Source organism: Prionailurus bengalensis, chromosome B1 (genome assembly GCF_016509475.1).
Source record: "Prionailurus bengalensis isolate Pbe53 chromosome B1, Fcat_Pben_1.1_paternal_pri, whole genome shotgun sequence".
In the NCBI taxonomy this organism is placed as follows: Eukaryota; Metazoa; Chordata; class Mammalia; order Carnivora; family Felidae; genus Prionailurus; species Prionailurus bengalensis.
This window is the reverse complement of record NC_057344.1, coordinates 110875344-110898869: the sequence shown is the minus strand read 5'-3', so window position 1 is coordinate 110898869 and position 23526 is coordinate 110875344. Positions and strand designations below refer to the sequence as shown.

Genomic DNA, 23526 nt, shown 5'->3' with positions numbered 1-23526 from the left:
TCTAGAAGAAAATACATCAAAATATGCACTGTTAAATTTGAGTAATGGAATTGCGGCTGCTGGCTGATTTTTGAAAATTCACTTTCCAAATGTTGTACTGTGAGAACATATATGTTTTTATAATTACCCCCCTACATTGTTTAAGGGAAGGGAGATATAGGAACAAAAAAATTGAGTTAAAGAACATAGGAAGTTGTATGGTTTTAGGCAAATACTCTTATGGGATATATATTTATATATTCTTTTGGTTTTATAACAAATTATTATTTTATTTAATATCCTACTGTTATTTAGCATTTCAGTTCATTTGCAGGAACAGACTTTTTATGGGAACATTTTTACTACTTAATTTTTACTGGGAAAATAAGATTTACTATTAAGCTTTCTTCTAGGTGTAATCAACATTTAAACAGCAGGTGTGATGATTAATTAAGAACAGCTGAGAGAGGCTTCATCCCTCTTGGAAGCAGTCCAGGTTTAAATCCCACTCAGGGAAATATGTCAGTATGAGCTAGTAAAAGTCTGCATGCTGCTTTAAAAACAGAGGAACAAATGTCTTTGAAGCTTACCATGCTGTGGAGCTCGAAAAAACTTGTCCTTTGTATGGTAATCGTGATCACTGAGAGATGTTGCTCTAGATCGCCAAATATGGTTTGCAGTCATATTTTGAAATAGTACAGCTGTGTCTTTAAAAGTCACAACCCTTGCGGGGGCGCCTGAGTGGCTCAGTGGGTTAAAGCTCGGACTCTTGATTTCAGCTCAGGTCACTATCTCACGGTCGTGGAACCCCATGTCCGACTCTACGCTGGGCATCTAGCCTGCTTGGGATTCTCTCTCTGCCCCTCCCCTGCTTGTATGTGCACACCTTCTCTCTCTCTCTCTCTCTCTCTCTCTCTCTCTCTCAAAAAAAAAAAAAAGTCACAACTCTTGGGTTAGCAGTGTTAAAGAAAAATCTCAGTATTCCAGAGGTGTGAGTGCCTTATGGTTAAACTTTGGGCCCTGCCTCTAGCTCAAGAAAGGGAACTGAGCATCAACAGAGATCAGAACATGATCTTTGGGCCAGGAATAAGGCCGCAGTAACTTTTTCTCCGGAACAGAAAGCAGCAGATACTCCTGGTAAGTCAGTCAACAGTGAACAGTGAAAACTGTAGGGGAGGCTGTTGAGAGATGGTAGTGTTTGGTGGTTATGATTAGGACCTCTGGATTGAGACTGGAGGCCAGTCTTTGCTCTGGCATTTATTACTGAAAGTCCGTGGACAAGTGGCTTCACCTCACTAAGCCTCAATTTCCTGACTTGGGTGCTTTATCAGGATTAAGTGGGAATATAAATGTGTTTGGCATACTGTACAAGGAACCGTTAATATTATAGTGGAAAGTGTAAGAAATACAAAAAGTACAAAAAACTCCCTTTAAGGAGTTTGCAGTCTGGTTGAGCCGCAGAATGTATGCACACAAAAGCAAACTGTATGTTGAAGAGTCCCACGAGTGGGTGGACAATTTAGAGGAAGCAATTCTGGGTGGTATGTAGAATCTTCACGTGGTGTGTGTCAGTCCATATTCTGTAGGATGATATTTATACATTTTAAGAAAGGAATCACTAAAATTACATCAATATAGATAAATCATGTAAAAATGATGAAGAATTGACTTGCTCACTCACAATGCTTTTTGATAACTGTATTAAAACAAAATACAGTGAAAAAAATGTAGTAAACCCAATAATAACATGTGTAACCAATTCTCTTGCTCGAAATCATAATCAGAGAGAAAGGCTTTAGGTCAGGCTCAATCTTTGTAATAACCACTTTACATAATAAGTGATAAATTGATAGTTACATTTATGAGAAGACATTATCAGAGGAAACTCAGTTACAAAATGCCCTACAATTTTTATATGTGGGAAAAATAAACCAAATAGAAACGGAGCTTCTCCAGCTATAGAGGACTGTATCCTATAGCGATGCCACAGAATTTAAATGTATGCCCAAGTTCTCGTCATGCTTCACATATGTGTTGGGTTCCCGTTTCAAATGTTGCTAATCAGGAATGGCCCAATGTAAACATCTTTTTTTTTAATTATGTATTTTGAGAGAGAGAGAGAGAGAGAGTGGGGGAGGGGCAGAGAGAGAGTTTAAGAGAGAGAGAGAGGGAGAGAGAGAATCCCAAGTAGGCTCTGTGCTGTCGGTGCAGAGCCTGAAGGGGGGCTCAAATTCACAAAACTGTGAGGTCATGACCTGAGCCAAAACCACGAGTCAGATGATTAACTGACAGAGCCACCCAGGCGCCCCATTGTAAACAACTTTTAAATAAAATTCTCAATACCTCTTATTTTCACAAGGTTTGTCCTTGAATTATGGAGACAAAGGTAGCTTGCCACCTGGTTCTTAGTCAAGGACCAGTAATGAGGTATCTATGGTGTTAATATTTATGAAGAGTTTTGACATTTCAACTAAGTTAATTTTGTTAGATGAACAAGAACTTTTTGGCTGTAGTTAACTACTGCTTTGCAAAACAAGTTCTAATGCTATCTTTTTATATGTCCCAAAGTAACCTAATGCTTGTTTAGAAATTTTTTAGTTTCTAAAGTTTAATTTTTGAGCAATTAAAGCTAGAATAACTTCTTTTTATCTTACCTGTTGTCACCTTTGTATAAGCTTTGCGTACATGCTAATGTTCTTCCCAAGGTTTCATTATCGACATAAGCATCTTTATTGACTAATATATATATTTTTAGGTATTGAACCAGCCTTGGAAATTCTAAGGATTATGGCATGTTTCCTGCCTTCAAGTAAAATTATAGTTTTGTTCTGAAGATGTGCTATATGACTCTGCACACACACACACACACACACACACACACCGGTTTACTTTTATATGTTATACCACAGGTAGATATTTAAATAAGAATGTAGAGGTGGAATTAAATATGCAGGTTTCCTATGACTAAAGTGAGGTATATTTTATATGCATAATAATTCTGAGAGAAAACAGCTTCTCTTCTGTGTATCTTGGTCAGAATAATTGAAACAAGCCAATGATCTTTTTAAAAATTTATTTAGAAAGTTAGTCTTCTGGTAACTACTGGGGATATTGAAAGAAATTGCTGTACATTGTTATGCATTCAGAAATACTGAGTTGTCAGGAATTCTCCTCCTCTTTGGATAATTTATACAATATTAAAAGCTTATATTATTACTTTATATAAAGTTTTTTTCCCCAGAGAAGAATGAAATTATAGTTTCTTATTTATAAGAAAACAGAACACTAATGGTTCCGTGTAGTTAGTGTCATTAAGATACTAGTTCCTTCTATGTTTAATTTCTTTACTAATGTTGTTGTTACTATCTGTTAACTACTCAGTCGGAGAATGTTGAGCTCCAGAGCCCATCTAATCAAGTCCATTGCTAAGGATGGTAGTGTTCTCATGACTTCAACTGAAAGATAATAATGATACAAAGGGAGGCCATCCTTACCCATTACTCTTTATTCATTTATCCCTAGGAAGAGTTAGGCATCATGTGGTTTTATTGTGGATATCTGATAGAATTATAAAAGAAACTTCAAAGATACTTAATCTTGGGTAATGAGTTTTAGATAAATTAATATAACAAGTATAAATTTTGCTGATCAATATTTGAAACCAAGTTTTAAAATTCAGGAAATCTGCAGAAGTATTTACTTGATTCAGCAAAATTTTCACTAGTTGAATTCCTATTGACCAGTGCTGATTCATGCCCCTATTTGGTCAAGTTTACCTTGTTGAACTTCTTCCTTTGCTTCATTTCCCCAAGTATTTATTGATCTACTCTGTGTTGGGCACTGTGCTGGGCAGTGGAGACACAAAGATGAGTAAGTCATGGATTCCCTCTACTGTAGAGGGCCAATCTAGTTAGGGAAAATAGGTAAACAGGTAAACTGTGGGCGCTAGTGAATGATTGAATGCTCAGGGTGTTATGGGATCCCAGAGTACAACTTAAGGGAGAGGGTAGGTTAGGAAGGTTTTTTGTTTTTTTGTTTGTTTTTTAATGTTTATTTATTACTGAGAGAGGGGCGGGGAGGGGCAGAGAGAGAGAGGGAGAAACAGACTCTGAAGCAGGCCCCGGGCTCTCTCAGTACAGAGCCTGACATGGTGCTCAAACTGGGGAACCATCAGATCATGACCTGAGCTGAAGTCAGATGCTTAACCAACTGAGCCACCCGGGTGCCCCAGAAAGGTGTCTAAAGAAGCTATCCCAAACTTTTGGGAAATAGACCCACAGGGTCCATTTAATATAAATTCTTATAGGAGGCAGAAAATTAAAAACAGCTAGTAGGGGATTCTTCATTTTTCATTAAACCTGGCTTAGGCCTGATTTTTCTTTTAAAATGGTCTTGGGCATCTGAACTAAAGCTTAGTTCTATAAGATGAATTAAGCCTGTTTTTGTTTTAGTTATGTTTAAATTAGCAGTTCCATTACTTTTCAAAATTCAGTTTAGAGTTGATGCCAATGCTTTATACCAAAAAATCAAGAATTTGTTTTGAAAGCTGCTTCAGAAGACATGCAGATATTCTTTGAAAGTCAGTAATAAGTAGAGGAGTTTTTATTGACCGATTTCCAACAGAGGGATTTTGTAGTATGAGCTGGAATGTTTAGGGGAAAAAAAAGTGGTGCAAGCTACAAACATTTGATTTGTTAATCTTTTTTCCACTGGCATGTGTTATATACTATAATTAATCAAATCATTGCTTTTTAAAGCCAATTTTCCATTCTGTGTTTTACATTTCAGTATAAAATTATATAAGCTCTATACATTGCGTGAATTTAGTAGCTCAAACCATTCTTGACATTTGCAGTTCATAGCACAAGGGTAAATTTAGAAAATTATAGTAGGTCACATCCATTGAGGATAAAGCAATATCTTAATTGTATTCCAGGCTTGTGGGGAAATGTCAGCTGCATGATATCAGTATTCTGAGCCCACGAGAAAGCTCCTGTCCAGAATTCTATTTTAGTCTTAGTCTCACTGATATATATGCTGTGTACATACATATATATTGCAATTTCTATTTTATTAGCACTTCCTGGCATTTCATGCAAAATGTTGATGGGTCAATACTATTCACTTGTAGAGGCAATACAAAAGGGCTTCCCTGTTCCTAGGAGTGTTATGGACAGAGAAATGGTTAAGAGTGAAGCAAAATCCAGTATTTCTACAAAAAAAAAAAAAAAACAGACCATCACCCAGAGGTTATTTCTATGGGTTATTTCTTTAGTACATACTCTCTCTTGGACTCTGTTTATTTTTTTTTACTATTTCTTTATTTTTAAATCATTCATTTATTTAGATTTTATATTTAAATAATTTCTATGCCCAGTGTGGAGCTCGAACTCACAACCCACGATCAAGAGTAGCATGTTCTTCTGACTGAGCCAGCCAGGCACCACTCTCCTGGACTATTTAGTCTTGTATTTCTAATACACTACTGTGTAGTGTTAGCACTTTATATTTAATCAGTCTAAAACCAAACTATTGTATTCTCTCCAATTTTAGGGTATTTTGTCCCTAAATTCCTAGATTGATTAGATAGGTCACTCATTACCTGCTGAAGCTAGATGCCTCCAAGCTTTCCTTAATTTCTTCTCTTCCATAAACCCTCTAATTCGATTTCCCCAAGTTTTACAGCTTCTTTTCTCTATATGAGAAATTATGTCTTTTTCACATTGCTGTCTCTGATGAGATTGCTCATCAGGACTATTGCAGTAGTATTCCAAGTTGTTTCCCAAGGTCCATTCTTTTTCCCCTGTAACTCATCCTCCATATGTTACTAGAATGACTGTTTTAAAACAACATTCTGATCCTGGCCTTTTTTTTTTTTTTTGGCCCCCCACGTATAAGGTGACAATCTTCTTATGATGGCATACAAGAACATTCATGGTCTGGGACTGCCAGACTTCTAGAATTTTACTTCTTTCTTGTTTTCAGCATGATCTTTGTAATTCACATACACTGAATTACTTGGAGTTTTCTGCATACTATATTCTTTTATGCCACTATGACCTTGCACTTGCTAGTCCTGTGCCTGCTATGTTTCCCACCTGACTTATCTCCAGGAACTTTATCAAATACTATATTGCTATTTCTATTCTATATCTTAATGTGTTTGTGAGCAAACATATTTGTTTGTAGTATTTTTTTTAAACAAAACAAGCATTTATCTCTTGGACTACTGCTCGAAATTGATCTTCCCGGATCCACTAATGTCCACTTCTAATTTATGGACCATACTGCAGCTTAAATTGCTCTTTTGAAAGTTTTTGAGGGGATAGATCATATTTCTTCTACATTCAATCCCTTGCATCTAACACAGCACCTGGCACATGGTAGGTGTTTAAACAATATTCATCTGACTCCTGACTAAATAATTTATCATTAAGGACTGACTAAATTATTTTATTTATTATCAGAATAACTTGTTGTTTCACTAATTGTTTATACTTTTTTCAAACCAAAGAGATGGTTTTTCTGGTGCGTACACATTTAGGTAGGTACAACTGTAGACCCTCCAGGAATTTTTTGTTTTGAGAAAGAGCATGAGCGGGGCAGGGGTGAGAGAGGAGAGAGAGGGAGACACAGAATCTGAAGCAGGCTTCAGGCTCTGAGCTGTCGGCACAGAGCCCGACACGGGGCTTGAACTCAAGAACCGCGAGATCACGACCTGAGCCAAAGTCAGACGCTTAACCAACTGAGCCACCTAGGCGCCCCTTCAGTAATTTAATCAACATCATTTAGTGAGTCTGAGAAGTGATTTTCTTCTTCCTTTTTTGTATTTTTTTTAATGTTTATATTTATTTTTGAAAGAGAGAGAGAGACAGCACGAGCGGGGAAGGGGCAGAGAGAAATGGAGACACAGAATCTGAGGCAGGCTCCAGGCTCTGAGCTGTCAGCACAGAGCCTAATGTGGGGATTGAACTTGAGAATGGTGAAATCATGACCTGAGCTGAAGTTAAGACACTTAACGGACTGAGCCACCCAGGTGCCCCAAAGTGATTTACTTCTTAAACAGTATACATCTTAAAAATTATTTATTTTTTCCATTTTTTAATGTTTCATATTTTTATTTAAATTCTAGTTGCTAACAAATAGTGTAATATTAGTTTCAGTAGTAGAACTTAGTGATTAATCACTTATATACAAAACTCAGTGCTCATCACAGCAAATGCCCTTCTTAATACCCATCACCTATATAGCCCATTCTCCCCACCTCCCCTCCAGCAATCCTCAAGTTTGTTCTCTCCAGTCGAGTCTCTTTTATGATTTCCCTCCCTCTCTCTCTTTTTTTCTTTCCCTATGTATGAATTTTCTTAAATTCCACACAAGTGAAATCATATGGTATTTGTATTTTTCTGACTTATTTTGCTTGGCATATACACACTAGCTCCATCTATGTCATTGTAAATGGAAAGATTTCATTCTTTTTGATGGCTGAGTAATATTCCAGAGATAGTTATATATACATGTACATATCTGTATCTATATACCTATATCTATATATAGATATATATAGATATAGATATATATCATCTTTATCCATTCATCAGTGGATGGACATTTGGGCTTTTTCTATAATTTTACTATTGTTGATAATATTGCTATAAATATCAGTTTGCACGTATTCCTTTGAATTGGTATTTTTGTATTCTTTGAGGTTTTTTTAAACATTTATTTATTTTTGAGAGAGAGACAGAGCATGAACAGAGGAAGGCAGAGAGAGAGGGAGACACAGAATCTGAAGTAGGCTCCAGGCTCCAAGCTGTCAGCACAGAGTGCAATGTGGTGCTCGAACTCATGAACTGAGAGATCATGACCTGAACCAAAGTTGGATACTTAACTGACTGAGCCACCCAGGCGCCCCCTTTGAGGTTTTTTTAAATTTAACTTTTAAAAGTTTGTTAACATTCTCCTCTGTAGCACTGAACCGTCATCATAGGGGCCAGGAAATGGATGTAAAAATGATTTTATGTATTACATTTAGCATTATGCTGACTTATTAGAATTGGAATTTTGCCTTCTAAAGCTCATTGTTTGCACTCAGTGTCCATGTAGATCATTGCAAACATGCAAAAGAGGCTGAAAGCAGTGCATGCCCCTTTGGGACCCATATACTTTAGAGAATGGGGCAAATAAACAACTTCTTAAAAACTATGTGCACATCAGAAGGGTGGGCTCTTGCCATCTTACAGATGACAGTGAACTTAATAGTAGTTTAATGAAAAGGACTAAAGACACACAAATTATTTCTAATAAACAACATAATTATCATGCTGAAATTCATGACATCCAGTAATTAGAAAGATTTTCCACAAAAAAAAAAAGAAAGAAAGAAACCCTAAGGGTGGCACAACCAGAATTCTTGGGTCTATTATTCCTAGAAAATAAATATATTGTCTTGAGACAAGTAATTATATTAGAAAGTAATGACTTCAAATTCCTGTGTTATTCTGAAGTAGATATTAATATTGTGGGACATATGTACTGAAAAAAATGAAAATAAAAAATCTGAATTGGGTAACTGATGCACTTTTAGTTTTTTTTTTTTTAAACACTATAAATGAGTTCAGAATTGCATTTAAACAAGCTGAGTCAGGTTGTCACAGTGTGTGGTTGTTAAGCTGTAATTAAGTGATCTCCCTAGAAAATCCATGTGACCGACACTTACAGATGTACTCCAGGCTGTTGTAAACACAAAGCCCTTCTGTATTTCTACATGCTTCTTAACAGGGCTACACGAAAGTCAACAGTGTAAGGATATATATCATGATAGAAAAACATATGCAAGTTCTTTTAAGATAGTGGTTATATTATAAAATAAGCCAGTTGTGAAGCTTTCATTGCAAGAATGTACTTTTTTTTTTCAATCCTGAATAAGTCCATGCTAAAGAAGCAGTTTACTTTTTAGTATGTGCCAGCCATGGGGGTGCAGTCCGCTCCTCATCTGTGTTGCCTCACGAAGCTGCTTCTGTTTGAGTGATGTCTCCTTCAGAGCATATGGTCTGAAGATGAAGAATAATCAGGCAAATAGGGATAAAAATGCGGTGCCTACCCTCAAAGGGGCAGTAGAAAATTAACACTGTAGGATGCCTGGATAATAAAAATTGATGAAAGATATTTTCACTTGGTTGGGTCTGTTTTTTCATCTCCAGTTTTAAGAGCCTTCAAGGGAGACTAAAACCTAATTCAGGTCCAATAATTCTGATCCTTAAGTATAGCAGTGGGATGAACTCTAACACATCTTCTCTCCTCAAAGGTTCTGTAAAATTTGAACACACTCATTAGTTAGGGACTGAAAAGAGTTTTGGTGTAGAGAAGATTCCTTAAAGAGGTCAATATTGTTACCAACTTATATCAAGAGCTTTCTTTTTTCTCCTCACCTCAATGTTATTACAGTTGGTTATTATTCATTTATAAATCTGACTCTTTTTATGGCCAGTGACGATCCAAAAGGAAATTCCTTTGGGGATTTGTGAACACTACATAAAAACTCGATAAGCTCTTCCGTGTTTGGCCCATGTTCATTTGGGCCGTGTTGAGCTTAATGTTGGCAGAACACTTTTATAGAGATGTCCAGATAGTGGGAAATTAGAAGAGACATTTGGTCTGGGATACGAGTTATTTAATTTTTTTTCATTATTTTACACACAATTAATACCATTTGGGGATCCCTGAGCAATAATAGAGAACTATTTAGGATTCAGCCATGTTTGGATATAGTATGTATTATTAAACTTCTATGGTGGATCTCTAAGTTTTCATTATTTTTATTGTTGGCATGTTAAATTCAGACTTCCATGTTACCTTAGCTATTGAAAATATTAAGGGATATTATGGAGAAAGTATAATACTCAGTATAGGATTTGTGGACCATGTTGCTTGCCTTTGCGTCCTCAGCATCTTGAACATAAAAACCTAGGCAGGACTTTTCCAATAGACCAGGTCAAGCAATAGCGTATTAACTCTTGTTCAATAGTTTCATAGCTAAAGCAATCATCAAGGTTCTTACCTGACTGAAACAGTAATGTCTTAAATCTGTTCATGTAACTGACACTTCCCAAAGAATGTATTATCTCTTGAGAAAATCTGAAGCATTCAATGTCAGTGCTTTTCAATTTGTTTTTAAGATGACTCTCAAGTTATTTAATCTGACATCAGAACTATAGCTACAGCAAAATGTTTTCCCTATTATTCTGATTTTCTTGTGGAGATTTGTGAATGTGAAAGGAGCCGCAAATATTTCCATCTACAAACTTACCATTTTCTCATTGAAATTCAGAAAAAATTGACATGTTGTGTTCAGTGATGGAACTTCTGAGTTCTGTAGGTGTTTCAGAGTCATAGCAGAACATACACCAGAATACAAGTAATCAAAGCCTGTGGATTTTCTGCCTTATGAGAAGTTGCTTAAATTCACCATAACGTTTAATGGGCAAGTGAGAACTATAAGCAGTTAAGAATGTTTCCACCTGTCTTTGTAAAAATTCCCATTTTAGTGAAAGTTTTGATGTGTTTCATTACAATAAGCATCTTAATTATGAGCCTGGATATAGAAACATTTTCTAAAGCCAAACTAATGTCAGCAAAACACTCACTTTTCAAGTCAGACTTCTACTGTATCATAAAATACTAACTGGGGAATTCATATTCCTCTGCTCAGTAATTCTTTTAAAAATAGATGCATATAAAAACTTATAGAAATTTCAAAATCATGTAGGGAATTTGAAGTATAAAATAGTTATCAAGGGTACATCACAAATGTTTTTTCTAACTTAGAGTTACTGTTCCTACTAGTTTAGGATTTCTGTGTTCTTGTGGTAGTAATTTCAATTCATTAAGGAATGATATCATCATATTATTAATATTTTGGTTCAGTTTTTAGAAAGTGTCACAGAAAAGTAAGTGTACAGAAGTTTTTTAAGGTATAAAATTTTTAAGGTATAAAAGGTGAGATCCTTGAACCAGATCTTGTCTTCTTAGATTTGTAATAAGCATTTTGAAGAGCAGAGGAGTACCATTTGTATGATATGTACAAAGGACCAGAAAAGTAGAATAACCTTAACTAATGCTAAAGGAAGAGTATAATCAATGCATGATGAGAGAGAATCATAAGGTTTTTCTAATTGCGAAGTCTCTGTAAATATCAGAACCACTAATAAAGTGCTCTAAAATTTGACTTAGGAAACCTTTGGAGTTAAAGAACAAAATTGTGGGTAGTTAGTACTCTGCATTGCTTTTTCGACTGTGTAATGCCTTCAATATATTTTCATTAAAAACCTTGCATAATATGAACAGTCTGAATTAGAAAAATTGTCTCCACTGTGAGAAAAAAGATACTGCTTTTGAATACTAATTTTTTTCATCTAGTTAGTCTTAAGTGCTTTTGTTACCATTGTGGAAGTTAAAAACAACATGCTTCTCTCTCAGTGTCACCATCTTTTTAAAGTAAATATTTCATTTAATTATAACATACATAAAAAATGTATAAATTATAGTGTTCATCTTGATATTTGTCACAAAGCTTACACACCCAGTTAACAACACCCAGAGCTGAAAAGTAGAATTAGGACATTACCAGCAACTAGATGCGTTTTTTCTGCCTCCTTCTAGAACCTACTATTCGGACTCTAACACTATAGATTAGTTTTTTCTGGTTTTTGAAGTTTAATAAATGGAATCATAAAGATGTTCTTTTTCAAGTCTGACTTACCTTGCTTGGCATTGTTTTTGTGAGATCTGTTGATCTGTTATCTGTGGATAATGTTTATATTCATTCCTATTCCTGTATAATATTGCAGCTTTACTCTCCTTTAAACTGTAAGAATTGTACAAGGGGTTTATGAATCTTCACATAGTATTGTAAAACAATGTTCTGAAAGGGATGGAATTGGTATGTTATATGTTATAGTTGTTTTTTTTTTTTTTTAGTTCTTATTTCTTATGGGTGATAATCATGGGGAAAACATCAATGAGTGAAATAATTTACCTGGTGTGCTAGTGAAAGTCAACATCAAAATACAATACTAAGGGAAAAAGTCCCTTATCTTTATATAAAAATGTAATTTCAAACAACCGCATGTTTAACTAGAAATTATCAGGTAGGATTGTGTGGTATAAAGTGTTTTACCTGTCCTATGTGTGTTCTAACTGCAGAAGGACCACTTATGAAATTATTTCTAAAAAAATTCTAGTACATCTAGTGTGCGGTTCTCTATTGCCCCCGATTTTTGGCTTATAACAAGATAGTGATAACAATTTGAGTTACTAAAAGACCTAATACTTAAACAATCCAGCAATCCTTATACAAAAGTATGGCTATTTAAGTAAAAACATTACTATATCACAAAGGGGTGCTTTGTCAAATCTTTGTAGTTGGAAACAGACCGCACACATCCCATTCTGGTTTCCTTTTTGTCCTTTTGCACCCGCACACATCAGAGTATTTTCAAACACTCTGGTCTTCTGGCAACAGCCTTTATATTCAAAGAAGATCATGAAGATGCATCTATACTTAGCTTTGCTCACTGTGTCCTCAGTGTGCCTGTCATAAGGCTAAGCACCTTCAAATCATCTTATTTAATCCCCCCAGAAACTACAAAGTACATTTATTTTTTTAATAAGGAAACTGAGATACACAAAGATGTGAGATCATACAACTCGTGATTTGCTAGACACGGATTTACCTTACCCGGCATTCCTAGGAAAACACCTAAGGAATGGTAGAAATGTCCTCCATTTCATGATATTCATATTAAGATTCCTCCTAAGTTATTTTAATAAATTTCATTTATTTTGCATTGCTATAAAAATGTGGATCTCAGCTAGACTGATAAACCACCCTGCTTTTATAAAGGAATAACTGCGTCCTAAGAAAATAAGCAAATTATTAAAATTCCACAGGGAACATGTGCTTTCCTTCAGGTTAATCAGCAAATATTTGTGGAGGCTGATAAAGGCTGCTGGCCGACTCACACTATTCAACCCATGCTTCTCAAACTTGAATAATGTAGTCTACTCTTTCAAAGTATAAAAACAAGTTCATGACTTCCAGTGTTGTTATATTTATTATAGTGTTAATTTTTTTTAAGTTTCATTATTTACTTAGAAAGAGAGAGAGATAGAGAGAGTGAGTGGGGGAGGGACAGAGAGAGAGGGAGAGAGAATCCCAAGCAGGCTCCACACCATCAGCACACAGAGCCCGATGTGGGACTTGAACTCACCAACTTTGAGATCATGACCTGAACTGAAATCAAGAGTCAGGTGCTTAACTGACTTAGCCACCCAGGCTCAGTTTTGTAAAAACAAAACTACACAAAGCTCCTTAAATCATAACCCACTGCTAAAAAGAAAGTTTACAAAGTAAGCATAAACAAAACTACAAAACAAGCATTATTCAAATGCTTGACTCCAATTGAGTAGAATGTATAGCACTGACTAAAACTAACAGATACACGGTTTAAGAGTAAAAAGATTTAACCCCAGATTTCTATAATTTAATAGGCTTCTGAATTTGACTTGAATGAAAATAACAAAGAATTGTTTTTGTAAGCATGTTGTACAAGCCATTATTAACACGTTTAAGGTTTTGTTTTTCACTTCACAGTAATAAAACTTAAAGCTATCAGAGAAATTTGCTAATGTCAATTTTAACGGCTTGCCATTTGATAATCGTTTAAAGCTCTCCGTATTTACTGAGAGAGGAAATTAATATTTCCACGGAGGTTTGTACGTACATAATCCAGTAAATGCGAAAATTGGGCACTGAAAAACGTTTCCCCGTGGACTTTCTGTTACACTCACTGCCAATGGTTGATGCAAGTTGAACCATGCAAAGATAGCATCTGAGCCGTACGTTTATTTGCAACTTTAATGTGGCTGCTGACTGCTGGTTTTTTTTTTTTTTTTTGGTTTATCATGTGTACCATCCTGCCATGTACAGTGATCAGATTCTCTGATCATTCTCTGCACCACAGCAAAACTTTCTGCATATCATGCATCTATATGGCATATCTACTTCACTTGTTACGCAGTGAACTGTAAACACAAAGGCATATACCAAAATTGCATGGTTGTACTTGTTAAAGGGTAGCTATCTAGATGACCTGGAACATGCTTATATTTTTCTTGTTAGGTTATTGTTGAAATGTAAGCACAGAATTAAAAAAAAAATCTTGTAGCAAACTCATGGACGCCTGTGAATATGCCCCTAGACTCTGGGGAAGCACTATCTTTAGGATATAATGTGGCTCTGTGAGTGCGCATTCCTCTTTGCCTTTCAAGTCCACCCTGCTGGGTGCTAAGAAAGTATTCTGTTTTTCTAACGTTCAGATACAAAAAATGTACAGAACTGTGTCAAGAGGAATCTAAAAGGAAATTTTTCTTTCTTGGCTTGAGATGCCACACCAGGGTTGCAAAGGGGGCAAGTTTTAATGACATCCATCTGTTTCAGATTCCAATAAGTGGGACTCAGCATTTGAATTCCTTGTCCGGAATCAGACTTTATAGGCCTAAGTACAATTGGTTTTAGGATTTGAGAGTCCTAGGACATAACGCAGCAGAGCAGAAAGAGGTTAGGTTTACATTTGTTAGAGACTTTCCCCCAAGGCATTGCTATTACCTCACTTTCTCTTTATTGAGCTGTTATGTGTGAAATCAATCTATTTTGAGAGCATACTTCCCCCCTACTTACACTTAACTTTGAAATAATTACTTTTGTCATAACTCCGAGGGAAACATGATATCATAAAAGCTGCCGCATCTCTCACCGTGAGTCCCTGAATCCTCTATCATCTCGGTGTTGACTGAAGGTAACCAGACCGACTACTGTTTATCTTAAGCTCTTGTGTCGAGAGCTTTAATCACAGATTGACCTCATTGTAGCACAGGGAATGCCTGTGTCTAGGTGGAAGCGGGAAAAGAATATGGATTTCCATGCAGGTCTATACTTTGTACCTAAAATGAGGTCAATATTACATAAAACTTGAACTCTCATTTTAATTTTCTCCTTGAAACCCATCTTCTGGATCTATTTTCTAATAACACTTTTGTTTGTTTGCATTTGCAAAATGCATTTATGATGCATTTTCTCCCTAAGTTTTTTTAGCGGGTTCTAAAAGAATCCAGCTTACCATAACTCACTGTTGAAGAGGTCCCTCTCAGGGTGGCTCAGATGTTACATTTCCGTTGGGTCTAGACCCACCAGAACACTGGGAATGCATTTTGCTAAAATTCCACAGATTGACTGTAAGTCTTTGACTCGCATCTACTTTTTAAAAATTTGCTTCAGGAAAGAGAAAAACGGTTATGAAAAACAGTCATGTAGGGGTGCCTGGGTGGCTCAGTTGGTTAAGTGTCCAGCTCCTGATTTTGACTCAGGTCATGATCTCACGGTTCCTGAGATGGAGCCCTGCATGAGGTTCCATGTGCTGACAGCACAGAGCCTGCTTGGGATTCTCTCTCTTCCTCTCTCTGCCCCTCCTCAGCTCACGTGTGCACTCTCTCTCTCTCAAAATAAATAAACCTAAAAAAAAAAAAAGTTGTGTAATAGCTAAAGCAATCCTCTGTGTCATGCCCAGTCCCTAAAGAAGTTCTAAGAGGGTCTATTGGGTTTTCCTCAGTGACACCTGTAGCTCCCTTCAGATCAACATCTTCGCTTTAAGCTTCCGCAGCTATGTCTGCAGGTGTTTCTTCATCCCTTCAGGATCAGGTGTTCCCTCTGGCTCTACTTATTCTAGGCATTCTTTTTTTTTACCGGAATGACAGAGCACCCTGATCTTAGCTCCTGAGTTTAATCCTGTTAGGCAGGTAGGCAGAGATAGTCCACTGGCTTTTTAATATAATGTGTGCTTCACCCCCTCTTCTCCTCATTCCCCAAAGATTATATTTCTAAGTAGTTTTTCACAAGCCAGCTCTTTTTTTTTTTAGCTTTCATCCACTCCACAGATTTAGTTTATTTCATTTTATAATGAGCACCAGCAAATGCGCCTCTCAAACCAAGAACTCGAATATCACCATTAACAACACATCTTACGTACCCCCCTCCCATTTCATCCCCACCCCTGACTTCCCTCAGAAATAGCCACTAGCTGAATTATACAGTTAGCATCTTCTTGCTTTTTTTCCCTTACCTTATCACATTTATGATACTTTTGCTTGCCTTTAAACTTTATTTGTTTATATTTTTCTCTTTTAATTTACATCTAAGTTAGTTAGCATATGTTTCAACAATGATTTCAGGAGTAGATTCCTTAATGCCTCTTACCCATTTAGCCCATCCCCCCTCCCACAACCCCCTCCAGTAACCCTCTGTTCTCCGTATTTAAGAGTCTCTTATGTTTTTGTTCCCCTCCCTGGTTTTATATGATTTATACTTCCCTTCCCTTATGTTCATCTGTTTTGTATCTTAAAGTCCTCATATGAGTGAAGTCACATGATATTTGTCTTTCTCTGACTAACTTCGCTTAGTATACTACCCTCTTGTTCCACCCACGTAGTTGCAAATGGCAAGATTTCATTCTTTTTGATTGCTGAGTAATATTCCATTATGTATATATATACCACATCCTCTTTATCCACTCATCCATCGATGGATGTTTGCTCTCTTTCCATACTTTGGCTATTGTTGATAGTGTTGCTATAAACATGGGGGTGCATGTGCCACTTTGAAACAGCATACCTTTATCCCTTGGATAAATACCTAGTCGTGGAATTGCTGGGTCGTAGGGTAGTTCTATTTTTAATTTCTTGAGGAACCTCTATACTGTTTTCCAGAGTGGCTGCACCAGCTTGTATTGCCACCAACAATGCAAAAGAGATCCTCTTTCTCCGCATCCTAGCCAACATCTGTTGTTGCCTGAGTTATTAATGTGAGCCATTCTGACAGGTGTGAGGTGGTATCTCATTGTGGTTTTGATTTGTATTTCCCTGATGATGAATGATGTGGAGCATTTTTTCATGTGTCGGTTGGCTATCTGGATGTCTTCTTTGGAGAAATGTCTATTCATGTCTTTTGCCCATTTCTTCACTGGATTATTTGTTTTTTGGGTGTTGAGTTTGATAAATTCTTTATAGATTTTGGATACTAACCCTTTATCTGGTATGTCGTTTGCAGATATCTTCTCCCATTCCATTGGTTGCCTTTTAGTTTTGCTGATTGTTTCCTTCGCTGTGCAGAAGCTTTTTATTTTGATGCGGTCCCAATAGTTCATCTTTGCCTTTGTGTCCCTTCCTTGCCTCTGGAGACATGTTGAGTAAGAAGTTGCTGTGGCCAAGATCAAAGAGATTTTTGCGTGCTTTCTCCTCGAGGATTTTGATGGCTTCTTGTCTTACATTGAGGTCTTTCATCCATTTTGAGTTTATTTTTGCATATGGTGTATGAAAGTGGTCAAGGTTCATTTTTCTGTATGTCACTGACCAGTTTTCCCAGCACCACTTGCTGAAGAGACTGTCTTTTATTCCATTAGATATTCTTTCCTGCTTTGTCAAAGATTAGTTGGCCATATGTTTGTGGGTCCATTTCTGGGTTCTCTATTCTGTTCTCTGAGTGTCTGTTTTTGTGCCAGTACCATACTGTCTTAATGATTACAGCTTTGTTATACAACTTGAAGTCCAGGATTGTGATGTCTCCTGCTTTGGTTTTCTTTTTCAAGATTGCTTTGGCTATTCGGGTCTTTTCTGGTTCCACACAAATTTTAGAATTGTTTGTTCTAACTCTGTGAAGAATGCTGGTGTTATTTTGGTAAGGATTGCATTAAATATGTAGATTGCTTTGAGTAGTATTGACATTTTAACAATATTTGTTCTTCCTATCCAGGAGCATGGAATATTTTTCCATTTTTTTGTATGTGTCTCCTTCAATTTCTTTCATAAGCTTTCTTTAGTTTTCAGTGTACAGATTTTTCACCTCTTTGGTTAGATTCATTCCTAGGTATTTTATGGGTTTTGGTGCAATTGTAAATGGGATCGATTACTTGATTTCTCTTTCTGTTGCTTCATTGTTGGTGTATAGGAATGCAACCGGTATCTCTACATTGATTTTATATCCTGCAACTTTGCTGAATTCATGAATCAGTTCTGGCAGTTTTTTTGGTGGGATCTTTTGGGTTTTCCATATAGAGTATCATGTCATCTGCAAAGAGCACAAGCCACCTCTTACTTTTTCTAGGTGTATAGATGGCTGATAGATGTGGGGACAGGGATGTCAGCCAAAAATTCTCTCTCCAGCTGAGGCACTCTATTTAGGAAGTGCCATGATTTGCAGAGCAAATATGTAGACCAAGGGCGTAACAGTTTTTATACAACTGAAACCAATCTATAGCTCATAGGTTAGGTATCTGTAGTAACATCTGCTTTGATGCTTTGGAGGGGTGAGATAGAGTAGCAGTTAAGACGAGCTCTGGACTGATAAACATAAGTTAAATCTTGGATCTTCCACTACATAATTGTGTGACCTTGGAGATCTTCTAAACCTCACCTATTAAATGAGCATAACAGTAGCTTCTTTCTCATAGTGTTATTGTGAGTATTAAGGATATAATACATATGACTGGCTCCCTTAGCTCTGTGCCTGACCCACAGTAACGTGTGAACGTTAACTATAATTATTTAGCCTCATGTACAAGATAACAGTAGTTACTAGGCATAATCTCTAATATAGAATATATAGTGCATAGACTTACTTTTTAAAAAACTATATATGGAAAATAATGTCATACTTTCTGTGACCTAATAGTGTTTCATTTTAGTTTTTTTATAGTAACTAATGTTTCCTGTGAGATATTGACATAACATAATGCATAGTATGATCTTTCACTTTTAAGTGCTGTGGCAAGAAACCTGAGATGGAAAATCTTCCTGGAGATTAGAATTTGCCGCAAACCACAAAATAATTTCATCGAATAGGCAGTTTAAAATGAGTCACAACTCAGTCACTGTGGCATTGCAGATACACTTAGGGCACCCTGCCATGGGCATAGCTTTCAGGAGAGGCAAAGAGCGAGGCACTGCAGATCACAGCCATGCAGGGAGGGAAGGACAGTCAGGTGTTAACCAAGTGATAGACTTCTAAAGAGTGAGAGCATGAATTCCAGATGTATAGATTTCGGTCATACCTTTCAACTCTTTGTAAATTATCTATCTGATTTATAACTATATAAATCGTTGTGGTATTTGGGTTAAAAGTGAGGTAATTTAGTCTTGGGTTTTCCATCTTCCCATGTGTAAATCATTTGAATGGTATGCAAATAATTCCCTATTTGAGACTCCCAGAAAAAATACCTCCATTTCTATCTCTGTACATCATCACCAGCCATAATGAATAGGTCTGCAAGAGTGTGCCAAGAGCCCCTGCCAAGCACATTCTTCAAGGGAGAGAGGCAGTGTAGCCTACTGGGGACAGTGCTGGATTACAAGCTGTCACAATGGTGTCTCACTTCCTAGTAGGTCAGTGGGATCCCTTTTCATGTTACCACATTCTCTTTAGTCAGATGCTATACCACAAGAAGAATTATAAAGTTACACAAGTGTCTTGGAACCTAACAAAGTTTATCATCGTTATTGGGCTAAGATTTGAAAGTCAGGCTTTGCCAGTAAGCCAGAGAGTCAGGTGACTATGGCTTCATCTCTAGAGTGGCTCTCTTCTGGACGTTCTGTGGGGAAAATTCAGCTGTTTCTTCCATGATCAGATTTTGAAAGGTGCTGGGGGAAGACGAGGACTTAAAAAGCAGCCTCCACTAAGAGTGCTCATTTTTATCAAGGGATTTTAGTTTGGTATTATGTCAGCTGGGTTAAATTGAATCTTGTTTTCCCAAAATCACTGGGATCACAAAATTTGCATTGGCCCAGTCCACACCTGCCAACTAGTGCTATCCTCTTTCCTCAAAGCATCCTCGGTGCTTTCTGTTTTTCTCTTGTAATGAGGACAGATGAATACCAAACGACCCATGCTCAGCATTCTCCCTCAGACTTTTCTGAAAACCAAACAGTAAAGGAAAAGAAAGAAGAAACCCAGTGTCTTTAATTTCTTTTACTATTTTGATTCCTTTTTGGCTTGACATTAGGCTTACTGTAAGGTCACAAGCATCTCAAAGCTAAAGTGAATGGGTAACAGTGGATTTGGGGGTAGTGTAAACTCATCTTCAAATGTGGCCAAAGATTTAAAATAAAGCAGTAACAAGTATTTTTATTTTAGTAGTTCTTCTACACTCTGTAACATAGCAGAACACATTGACTTTAAACAACTCTCTAGAAATACTACGAAGTTGCTACCTTATCCTATGAATTATTGTTCAGTGTTTTAAACTTAGTATTGAGGTATTTTGCAACTACAGCTTTTTTACCTGCAGTGTAAACTTTCTTTGTCTTTCTGTCTTTGATATGTTTTTATTTTATCAGTAATAACCTAAAAGTCTTTTCTTTTTCTCACAGTCTGACAGCAATGCAAGCTTCCTCCGTGCTGCCAGAGCAGGTAACCTGGACAAAGTAGTGGAATATCTGAAGGGGGGCATAGACATCAATACCTGCAATCAGGTAAGAGCATGACTCTGTACACAGTGAAGAAACACTCATTATCTATAGATATATTCCAAGAGCCCAAGGTTAATTTTTGTCTTTATTGAATTTACTAAAATATCAGTGATTCAGACTTATGAAAATCCATTTTCATCCTCTTACCAACTTTTGAAGCCTCAGACATTTGTGTCTAGACCTAATTTTGCAGCAAAGCAGATAGATCAAAAATAACAATTGAATGTCAGTTTTTGTCTATGAAATGGCTGGGCCTTGGTCAATAGCTGGAGTATTGACCAAGAATGATGTTTTACTTCTCATTTATCATCAACTAGTTATCCAGACTGGCTTCTTTTCTTCTCTGCCATATGCATTTTACTCATAGGTAACTGAGTGTTAAAATTTGAGATAGAGAAATAAGAGAATACAATAAAAATTATCCCCCCCTCCTTCCCTAATTATTTTTAAAATATGGATTACAATGAGAAGAGTTTGAAACTGTTGGCTTAAGTATGAAGTGTTTGGATTATCCATTCATTTACATCCATTCAGTAATGACTCCAGACGGTATTGTACATTTTGGATATTATTCAGTCCCATGGATATTGAGATTTTTGTGCTATTTTTGGACAAGATTTTTGTACCATGAATACAATGTCTAATAGACTTCAGTGTTCACTACAGTGTGCTAAATGTTGGTAGTGCGTGCGTGTGTGTGTGTGTGTGTGTGTGTGTGTGTGTGTGTTTGACAGAGCTGACTGGGAAGTGAGTAATCCTGGCTAATTTTAAGTGAACAGAAGGAAAATCTCATTGTTGGATTCTACCTTATCTATAGAATGCCCCTTTATATCCTGGTATATATTGAGCCCAGTTATGCTCAACCCATGGTTTCCTGAAATTAGTAAATCTTTCAAACACAACTTTTCAAAAAGTAGACATATTATCTCAGACTCACTCTCCTCTCAAACTTCTACCTGCTGATTTCCTCATCAATGTGTCAATTCCAACAGTTCTCCTATCATCTCCCCCTGTACCCACCAACCCAGCTCCAGTATGGCACTCCTTTCTTAGTCCATCTTCTACATCCATATTTGCATTAACTGAATCACCTCAGAGTCACTTATCATGGTTGCCATAATACCCTCCTTAATTAGGTTCTGTCCTCATCCTGTCCACTCTGGTCAATTTCTATACTATGCCTTGAGTTATTTTTATAAAGTAAAAATATAATTATGTCATTTCCCCCAACAAACTTCCAGTGGCTCCCAATGCTTCGATTAGTGAAGTGGTTGTACCAAAATCACTTGGAGGATTTTGCAAAGATTGCAGGATTTCCCTTGCTCCTCACCAGCAAGGGAGAGGTGACTCTATGCTGAAAGTCACCAGCATAGAAAGCATTGTCACTGTTGGCAATATTTTTTATCCTTTAGAGGAATGCATTTCTTGGCATTAAAAAATGGTGACAGCCACTTGCTATTGGGAAAAGCAATATGCTGTTTCCCCAATATCTCTAGTATTCTTTTGAATATGACAAGAATTGAAGGACCCTGAATGTTCTTTATCTGGGCCATTTCTTAGGGTGTGCTTACAGTGAGCAACCTTAGGTACCATCTCCCTCTTGACAAAAAGCTTATGTTTTCTTTTTTTTTTTTTTAAGTTTATTTACTTATTTTTGAGAGAGAGCACAAGCATGCAAGGGGGGAGGGACAGAGAAAGAGAGGGAGAGATAGAATATGAAGCAGGCTTCAGGCTCTGAGCTATCAGCACAGAGCCTGACGTGGGGCTTAAGCCCATGAACCATGAGATCATGACCTGACCCGAAGTTCGACCCTTAACCGACTGAGCCACCCAGGTGCCTCAATGTGTTTTCTTATTATAAAAGCTGCGTCCTTCTTTAACATAACCCAGTGTGCACAGGCATCTATCATTGGCCCTGTGTGTCACTTCTGAGGGATTGGGAAGGGGCATAGGGAACTGACACAAGCAGCATGGTGACACTCAGCAAGGGCTTTTGCTGTGAATCATAAAGTCATTTGTCTCTGATCTAGGAAACTCTTATCTTCTGCCAGCATCATGAAAGAGTAGAGTTTGACTTTTTAGCTTGTATGTGAGATAAAATTCCAGACCTTACATACTGACACTGACCTATGGAATAAGGCCAAATCCCTTTATCCCAATATATAAGATCTTCATATTCTGCATCTACATTCCTTTCTTTATCCATCTTATTTTCCATTAAGAATTGTTTTGATATGTTTCTCGTGTTCTTTTGAACAAATAATTTGAACTTTAAGTATATTAGTTACTCTAAAAGAAAAAGAACATCTAAATTCCCATATGGATACATGAACTTCTTCCAAAAATGCCTATGAGACTAAATATAAAATATTTTTATAATTTTAACATATTGCCTTAGATATTTTAAAGTATATGAAATACATTCCCAAATTTTAATATTGATCCATTAAATTTCTAAATGTGCAACATGCTAGAGAATAAGCAATGAAACTATCAGTTCATTTAGGTAAAATTATCATCAATAATGCCAAAAAAGGAACCCAAGGAAAATGAAGTTGACTGCGGTCAAAGCAAATGCACTTAACCCAAAATTGTAACAAATATATTAATTGTATGAAGGATCTTAAGGGTTTTTTTTTAGGGTTCTTTGTTTTTTTTTTAGAAAAATAATCTCTCAGCAGTACTCAGTTTTTTTCTCCTCCTTAGACCAACCTAACTTTTTGAGTTACCTCAAAAACTTTTTAGTGCCTAAATTACTTTTCTTACAGTGGCCAACTGTCCAGTAACATGTTGTTATACAAGGGAAGAACATTTATTTTTGTGAACACGTAGCACAGTATCATGAAACCACACAAAACTTAGAGCCCAGAGACTACAATTTAAGTTCCCTAAGTTCCCTCTCCACTTTTGTCAGTCATTTCAATTCAGAAAGTGACACTTTCCTAATCTCTAAAACAAGATAATAATAATAAT

General features: G+C 36.6%; 1 protein-coding gene across 50 annotated transcripts in view; it reads left to right on the top strand.

Moving 5' to 3' along the window:
- ANK2 (ankyrin 2) overlaps nucleotides 1-23526 on the top strand; it is a 671502-nt gene that overhangs the window by 440275 nt on the left and 207701 nt on the right. For all 50 annotated transcript variants that reach the window (XM_043569982.1, XM_043570198.1, XM_043570029.1 and 47 more), the window contains one exon: nucleotides 20455-20556. In XM_043569982.1, coding sequence (XP_043425917.1) covers nucleotides 20455-20556 — 102 coding nt within the window. The remainder of the gene's footprint in view (nucleotides 1-20454; nucleotides 20557-23526) is intronic.